The sequence below is a fragment of the Brassica oleracea genome, chromosome C5 (genome assembly GCF_000695525.1).
Source record: "Brassica oleracea var. oleracea cultivar TO1000 chromosome C5, BOL, whole genome shotgun sequence".
Lineage (NCBI taxonomy): Eukaryota > Viridiplantae > Streptophyta > Magnoliopsida > Brassicales > Brassicaceae > Brassica > Brassica oleracea.
In genome coordinates, this window is record NC_027752.1 from 5,476,499 (window position 1) to 5,485,830 (window position 9,332).

The 9,332-nt window shown below is 36.3% G+C and overlaps 1 protein-coding gene across 1 annotated transcript; it reads left to right on the top strand.

Annotated features, from left to right (window-relative positions):
- Window positions 1-1,807: 1,807 nt before the first annotated feature.
- On the top strand, window positions 1,808-4,656 carry LOC106296201. The gene has a single exon (XM_013732282.1). It carries the CDS (start codon window positions 2,237-2,239, stop codon window positions 4,514-4,516), a length of 2,280 nt encoding a protein of 759 aa, XP_013587736.1. The 5' UTR covers window positions 1,808-2,236; the 3' UTR covers window positions 4,517-4,656.
- Window positions 4,657-9,332: the final 4,676 nt, after the last annotated feature.

A 9,332-nucleotide genomic window follows, 5' to 3' on the forward strand; every position in this document is an offset into this window, starting at 1 on the left:
CAACGGTCATATATATTTGTCGGCAACGGTCACATGGTTCGTCGGAAATTCGTCGGAAAATTCCGATGGAATTCCGACGACTTTACTGTTAATCGGAATGTCGTCGGAAATTCGTCGGAATATACCGACGAACTTCCGACGACTACAACGGTTACATTTTTTATCGGAATGTCGTCGAAAAGTCGACGGAAAATTCCGACGACCCTTGTTTCGTTGGAATTCCGTCGGAAATGGCCGACGGAATTCCGACGACTTCAATTTTTTGGATTTCGTCGGAAATTGGTCGGTAATCCGTCACAAACGTCCGACGACATTGATGTCCGTCGGAACTTCCGTCGGAATTCGGCGTGTTTTCTTGTAGTGCTATAGTTAGTGATCAAATTGATCTGTGGTCTAATCTAAGAAATTGCATACAAACAAGAAGAAAAAATGTAAAAATGAAAGTATATAAGCTGCTTGAAACAAGAAAAATCAAGAAAAATATGAAAACTTAAACGTTAGGTAGTTGATGTGTTAGAGTTAGTGAGATAGTCGATCAAGAGAGTAGGATAATTTGTTATTTGGTTTCTAATTAAAATGACTGAAACAGTTAAAAATGTGTGTTTACAGTATAGTACCAACTAGAAAGACTCTTAATGCACGAATTTATTATAAGATTAAGTGGTTTTTAAGGATCATTGTTTTAAAATTTTGGAATGTTACTTAACCGCAATGATATTTGGTATGTGTGTGTCTTATGATCTTTGTTGTTTTCGCAGAAAGAAAACGATGTGAATGTTGTCAACAGTACAAGGGCGTTGTAACTCATGACTTTGAAAGTTCAAACTACTAGCGAGTAGCGACGACCTGTGACGTTCATGGTAATGAAACCTTCACACAAAATCAATGAAGAAAAGAAAAGCCATGCAACCAAATATTGCAGAGTTTTTTTTTTTTTTTTAACAACATCCAAATATTCTAGAGTTTTTTTTTTGATCAAACACACTTCATTCATTAAACTTAAAGAGTCTAGCCTCCATTAACGGAGGATGAGTTTAACAATGAGAAGACTGATTTTGCCACCGAATCAGCTAGCCCATTACTCAAACGAGAAATATACGAGAAGGAAACAACATCAAAAATAGAGTTAAAGTGATAGATATCAAATAAAATGCCGAACAAAGCTCGAGTTGTTAGAAACAAATGTTGGAAATAAAACACCAAATATTCTAGAGTTTAAACAAATGTTTAGAGAGGTGTTAGAAACAAACAAATGTTTAGAGAATGGTAAAGATTAAGAAAGTAGGAGGAATCAACAAAAATTGGAAAAAAATTGTCGGTAAGAAATGGAAGTCGATGTTAAAAAAAGAAAAAAAAAGAAATGGAAGTCAAATTACAAAATTACACAACTTTCAAAGAGAAATTTATTTTTACAAAAGAAATGTACTTTTGAGTCAACAACAGAATGGTCAACACAACACACACTCTCACCCTTCAATGTCTTCCACTGACTGTGTAGAAACAAAATTAAATACCCACTTTACCCTTTTTATATGTTCAAATACTGAACACATCCCACGTAGACAAGAAGACACAAATGGAAATCCCACTCACCAGTTATAATTTGTAACGAAATAGAAAAAGGAGGCTCAAGTGTAATGAAAGTTCTTGTAATGAGGATTATTTTCTTTAAACCTAATTTATATTTGTAAAAGAACGAAGACAGTAGTTTCTTCTGTCAACAAACCATTTATAATTCTTAAGACTCCTAATTAATTTTATTTTATAAGCTTAATGGTTGATACAGAGCAGAACAAGAAAAACATGTATAGATCATGAAAACTTAAAATTAAGGTCCAGTTCCAACTAAAAGAAAGAAAAAACGCAGCAGCACCAGACAAGACAATGTCCGAAAACCACAAAGAAGCGCGTGAAGAAAACGCTCCAATGATGGGGAAGCGAGGAGCCAATGTAACGTTTGTGTTCTCGTACGACGTGGGACTCTGTTCTCACACCTTGTTCCTTTCAAAAAACCTTCTCTCAACGCACGCGCGTGTCTTCCAAACTTCTTCCTCTCCTTTTTCTTGTCTTCTTCGCTATCTCTTTCTTCGGAAAAAAAAAACTCTCAAAGACACATAAACAAGAAAGAGCGATCAGTGAACAAGACAAGAGACTAGAGACTAGAGACTAGAGTAGAGTGAATTACTCTCAAAATGGCGTCGAGTAGTCGCTGGTAAGTTTATTTTCACTTTTGCAAATGGCGACGACGAACAACGCTCCAACGGCGGCTCAGCAGCAGCAACCGGAGACGGCTATCGAGGGGTTAACGCCGGAGGAGCTAACGGCGAAGGCGTTGAGCAAGAGATACGAAGGGTTGATGACGGTGAGGAACAAAGCAGTGAAAGGCAAAGGCGCGTGGTACTGGACTCACCTCGAACCAATCCTCGTACGCAACACCGACACTGGTGTCCCCAAAGCAGTGAAACTCCGCTGCTCCTTATGCGACGCCGTTTTCTCCGCCTCCAACCCTTCTCGCACCGCCTCCGAGCATCTCAAACGCGGCACCTGTCCCAATTTCACCTCCTCCTCCGTCAACCCTTCCCCTTCCTCCTCGTCTTCTCCTTCTCCCTCCCACCACCACCGGAAACGCAACTCCTCAGGCGCCGCCGTTCCTTCTCGCCTCAGCTCTCCTCATCCGATAACCGTCGTCGATCCTTCCAGATTCTGCGCCGGAGAATTGCAGTACTCCGCCGCTCCTCCTCCGCCGGGGCCGATGCTCTCCGGCGGAAGAGACGATCTGGTTCCGCTGGCTATGCTCGAAGACAGCGTGAAGAAGCTCAAGAGTCCCAAACCGTCTCACACGCAGTCTCTCACGAGATCGCAGGTAGACTCGGCTCTGGACTCTCTCTCCGACTGGGTCTTCGAATCCTGCGGCTCCGTCTCTCTCTCGGGTCTCGAGCATCCGAAGTTCCGAGCTTTTCTCACCCAAGTCGGTTTACCGATCGTCTCCAAGAGAGACTTCGCCACCGCGAGACTCGACGCGAAGTACGAGGAGGCGAGAGCCGAGTCCGAGTCGCGAATCCGAGACGCCATGTTCTTCCAAATCGCGTCGGACGGGTGGAAATCGAGAAATCTGGTGAGTCTGATCGCGAATTTACCCAACGGGATGAGTCTCTACCGGAGGGCGGTTCTGGTGAACGGAGCTGTGCCGTCGAACTACGCGGAGGAGGTTTTGCTGGAGACGGTTAAGGGTATTTGCGGAAATTCACCTCAGAGGTGCGTTGGGGTGGTTTCAGATAAGTTCAAGAACAAAGCGCTGAGGAGCCTCGAGGGGCGGCATCAGTGGATGGTCAACCTGTCGTGTCAGTTCCAAGGGGTCAACAGTTTGGTCAAAGACTTCGCCAAAGAGCTGCCTTTGTTCAAATCCGTATCTCAAAACTGCGAGAGGCTCGCCAAGTTCGTCAACAGCACGGCGGGGATACGTAACGCGCACTGTAAGTATCAGCTGCGAGAACACGGCGAAGCGATAATGCTGCGGTTGCCTCCTTTGCATTGTACTAGTACTAGTAGTAGTAGTAGTAAGGCTTGTTGTTACTTTGAGCCCTTGTTTAATCTTCTTGAGGATGTGTTGAGTTCCGCTAGAGCGATTCAGCTTGTGATGCATGATGAGGCTTGTAGGGCTGTTTTGATGGAGAATCACGTGGCTAGGGAGGTTGTGGAGATGGTTGGAGACGGAGGGTTTTGGAACGAGGTCGAGGCGGTTCACGCTTTGATCAAGCTTGTTAAAGAGATGGCTCGGAGAATAGAGGAAGATAAGCTGCTTGTTGGGCAATGTCTACCTCTATGGGACGAGCTAAGAGCTAAGATTAAAGATTGGGATTCTAAGTTTAACGTAGGGGGAGGACATGTTGATGAGATCGTTGAGAGAAGGTTCAAGAAGTGTTATCACCCGGCTTGGGCTGCTGCGTTTATACTCGACCCTCTTTACTTGATAAGAGACAGCAGCGGGAAGTATCTTCCTCCGTTCAAGTGTTTGACACCGGAGCAAGAGAAAGATGTAGATAAGTTGATAACAAGGCTTGTGTCTAGAGACGAGGCACACATTGCGTTGATGGAGCTTATGAAATGGAGAACCGAAGGGCTTGATCCAATGTATGCACGTGCGGTTCAGATGAAAGAGCGTGACCCGGTTTCTGGAAAGATGAGGATAGCGAATCCTCAAAGCAGTAGGCTTGTTTGGGAGACGTATCTAAGCGAGTTCAGGTCACTAGGGAAAGTTGCTGTAAGGCTCATTTTCCTCCATGCTACTACTTGTGGGTTCAAATGCAATTCCTCTCTTTTGAAATGGGTTAGCTCTCATGGAAGGTCACATGCAGCCATAGATAGAGCTCAGAAGCTGATCTTTATATCAGCTAATTCGAAGTTTGAAAGAAGAGATTTCTCTAATGAGGAGGATAGGGATGCAGAGCTACTAGCCATGGCTAGTGGTGATGACAATTTGCTTAACGATGTTCTTGTGGACACATCCTCGGCGTGACATTTTTTTCTCTAAATTTGAATCCTATGTTTTGATCAATTTGATTTCAGCTTAGTTTTTTCCATTAGAATTTGTCATTTTTAGGATTGTTTGGATTCTTTTCTTTCATTTACTATCATTAATATTAATTTTGTACTTGATTCCAAAAATGTTGATGGTGATTCAAATTTTTTGAGTTATTTGTCTTGTGATCGTATACTAAGTTCCATCATTGGTTCTAGTACTCTTTTATGGTCGATGAAACATTTTGTAGCTTTCAGTTTCTTGTCATAACCATAGATGTATCCGTTAGATGATAAACTCTGAATTAACGACAGCGTTGGCTTCTTCCTCTGTTGGTACAAAGTGTAATGATCCCTCTCGTTTTTTCATCGAAATTCATATTCTTAATCATGACTTGAAAACATGTCTTTACCTTTCGAGAAAATGACTTAAACTTTTGAAAGTTTAATGTTCTTTCTTCATGATAACGTTTGTTGATGGCTATGACAAAAGATGTTTACTTTGCTATCTATGAGTAGCTGAAGAACAAAAGCCCTGATTAGCCGGTTCCGATCTCATTTCAACCGTGATTATGATTATGGTTACGATTATACATCTATACATATTCTAAGTAACTATCAATCTATTTTTTAACATTCAGGAAAACAAAAAATGTGGATCCCCACCTTGATAGCAATTTCAGTGGGGAGGTTATTGTATCGAAATCATAGTTTTTGTTGTTGTATACAAATTCATTTTGAAGCAGTGAATTGTCAAGTTTCAAATGTTGGAGAGCAATTCTTAAGCCCTACACCTTTAAATCATTAAATATTTGTTGAGATTCCAAACCTATCTACTGATGTTTATGGTTGAAGCTACTTATTACAGGTCTTATTAATTACACATGGTTTATACTTTATACAACTATGAATAGTTTAAAAGGTACATATCTTTCCTCTTTATTTATATGAGCCAATGGTTTCTACTTTGTGGGGTATTTCTAGAAAAGAAAATCTGTAACCCATGATTTATATTCTTGTAAATCATAACTTTATCAATAGTACCATAATTTGAAATCTAGTGGAAAGATTTCATAAATGGACTGACCGGAGCTAAAGTAAAACTACACAAATTAAGTAAAAACAGGGATATCAATGAAAAAACAATTATTTATAAACAGTAAAGAGAATTACAATTATTTAGATGCTATTTTTCCATTTAAGCTATAGACAAATAGATAAGTCAAGTACTTCTTTTCACATACATAAATACAAACATACATACATACATACATACATATATGTACTTACTACATTCTTAAAGTACTGCTACTTTTAAGAAGTATTTTCATACTATTGCTTATTATTAATCAATTTAAAAGTTTAATCTATATAGGCTACTGATTGAATGGAAAATAGGTTTTGGCTCAATTATTTAACAAGGAGTCATTTTCATTGGGGTGGTAATTTTAACTCTGCTGAACAAGGGAAAGGGACCAAAAAAGTAGAAATCGATAATTATGTTTATACCCCACAAATAGCAAAGTATACCACTTTTTGTTTTAAAATACACTTTATTATTTTACTCCTTGTGTAGCTTTGAACTTTCTCGCAGGCATTAGATTCACCTCAACCAACTCCTCCAACAATTAATCTCAAGAAGATCAAAACTTAAATTTAGACAATTAACACAAAAAAAAACTCAGAAGACAAATATATTGGGCTCACTTTTTCTGCATGTACGTTTCTTTTAACATTAGGCTTACATTTATGCATGTAAATCTGAAAGAACTTTGGAAGATAAAGGCACTAACTCGCAGCTTAGCTATGGTTTATTACAAAATTAATTTGCTTTTAATCAAAATAATTTGTTTTCCAAAAATAAATTCTAAAGTTTCTTTTCTATAATTAAATTAAAGAGATGTATAATACCTAGTGAAAGTTATTGTAATTATGTCTTGAAAGAAAAAGAGTAATGTAATTATGTACTAACGCAATTACAACCTAAACAAAAGTTATCGTAATTATTAATTTGGTATTTTCACCATTTCGGTGGTGAGACAGATTTTTCTGTCGGCAAACGAAATGTTCTCTCACCAAATCTCTGAAGACTGTATGAAAGTGTACATGTATTTGTATTTGCTTTATTTTTGCGTTAGAAGTTTTTTTTTTATAGAAATAGCTATAAGGAATAAAGAACACGAAGAAATAGCTATAAGGAATAAAATGATTTTTGTTAAACCACTCTAGAATATCACCTAAAACCATGGGATTTGAGTTTTACTTTTTTTAACTACGAAACTCCACCCAAACACTCTAAAATCACTTGAAAACTTTAAAACTCCACAACTTAAAATATTTTCAATAACAGTGGATTTCAAAGTATTTTATAAAATGTCAAGTTCAATAACGCTGGATTTTAAATGAGTTTTTAAAATTCATGTTTCAATAACAGTGAATTTGTCATTTTGATACAAATCACATGAAATTCTCAATTGAATACACCCCCTAAGGAAAATGATTTGCAAGAGGACAATATTTTTTAATGTGATATAATCAGATACAAACATAAATGTTGTTTAATTTTATGAAAATTTAATTATAGTTCTTTCCCCATTTAACAAAATAGAGTTTAAACCTAGAGGCTAGAATCGGTTTACACTTGCAGGCATCTTTTAAAGCTTTTCTTATGCTACACACTTAGTGCATATAAAATATATATTTTTAAAAATAAATACTATAGTGCACATTCTTCTTAGAATTGATTAACTCCAAAATAGAATAAGGTTTCTCTTCAATGGTTTACTCTATATTTGACTCTAAAAATGAATATTCTTAAATATATTCATTTTCTATTTTATGAGTAATATTTTTTACTTACAAAATTTACAAATTGATCTCTTATATTTTGTTTTCATAAAATTTTCATAAATTATATATTTATATCAAACATTTATTATATTAAAAAATACATAACATTATATTAAGAACATAATACATTTTAACTTAAACATCACCATTAGTGTATCTTTCTCATAAATGATCAATTAACAAATTTTGAATGCGAAATGAGCTTTTTTATCTTTGGTTTTCTAAATCGACCAAGAAACTATTCAAACGGAATATCATTTGGATAGTATTTTACAATTTTGGTGGATCTGGGAAAATTTACCAAAAAATTAAGTCAGTATTATCTATAATTTTAATTTTATGTTATGTTTGTTATTTTTAATTTTAGTACTTGTTTTCTTTGGCTAATCTTATAAAATTATTTTTAATTTAGTGATTATTTTCTTTGACTAATAAAATAAGTTTCCAACGTTTATATATATTGTGTTGTTTGCATAATTAAATTACACAAATAAATAGTTACAAAATAAAAAGATTAAAGAATAAAATGACTAAAGTATAAATAAAAATGTTACACTCTATAATAGAGTAAAAAATAGAGTTACTCCAAATATAGAGTAAGAAATAGAGTTGTACTATTTTAGAGTAGGATATATAGTGGGTTGGAGAAGGTTTTAGTCTATGATAGAGTAAAAATAGAATTGGGTTAGAAAATTTCCTTGGAATATGGTATTAGGTATGTTTTCTTTAACGTATAGTATAAAGCATGCTTTGCTTAGAAAAAAAACAAAGACAATGGAATAAAATACCTTTCTGTTTATAAAATGATATATTGCCTATGCAGTTTAGCCCCAGGGTCGGCTCAATTCTACAAAGGGTCCTAGTGCAAAAAAATAAATTAGGTTTTACCATAAAAAATTTTAGAACAAATTTTTTTTGAACCATTTAACTATTAATTTTTTTAAAAAAATTGCATTTATTTTTTGTTTGAACTTTGTAAAAAGTTAAATTATTTTACATAATTATATTTTATTACGCTATATTTATTTGGATGTAATATTATATATGCAATTTAAACATAAAAATTTCAAAAAAAAAATATTTGGTATGGGCTCCGGCCGGGTCGCACTGACCGCCCCCATACTCAGCCGGCCCTGGATTGCCCTATCAAGTAACCTACTCGTGACAAGATCAGTGACTCGGAGATCATTACGGTCGTGTGCGGTGCAGCTATGATACTCCGGTGATTCACTGCCGTTGAACTACGTCGTTCCACTGACAAAATCATGAATGTCTGTCACGTGCGGTCAAACTCTCTCTTATTTGACCAGAGCGAGAATCATTTTCTTTGTTTTTTGGTGTAAATGAGAATCATTCTTCACGGTAAATCTCCGCAGTTTATGTCGTAGTGGTTTCCCCCTTGAATGACGTCAATTGTAATTTTGTTTATACTTATATAACATTAACGTACTCTGAGTCTCTGAAGATGATATTCTTCAACAAAAACTTAACGCGAGAGCTATTGCGGCAAACGAGAGCGATATGACTTTCAAATGTGTTACTATAATACTTGATGAAGTAAACATTTATTTGGAAATCTAATACATTTTGCATGTTGTGGATTACCTTTACTATATAATAATTGTTTTCCAAAATATTTTATTTAGTCCTTCAGTTCATTTTTAATATTTTTTTTTAATTTAAAAGGGTTAAACCCGGATCTATTAAAGACACATATTTAACCCCCGAGTAGAGGTACAGTCCACGGATAGACCCACTCCTAGGCATTCAGATGAGTCGAAAACAATAGCTCATATCTGTGTAGCCAGCGGGATTCGAACCAGGATTCGCCGTATTGGGTATATTCCACTACAAGAAAACAGAGTTATTCTGACGGACATTCCGACGGAAAATGAAATCCCCGGAATATACCGAGGAATTTCCGAGGAAATTCCGAGGAAACACAAAATTGGGGTTCCTCGGAA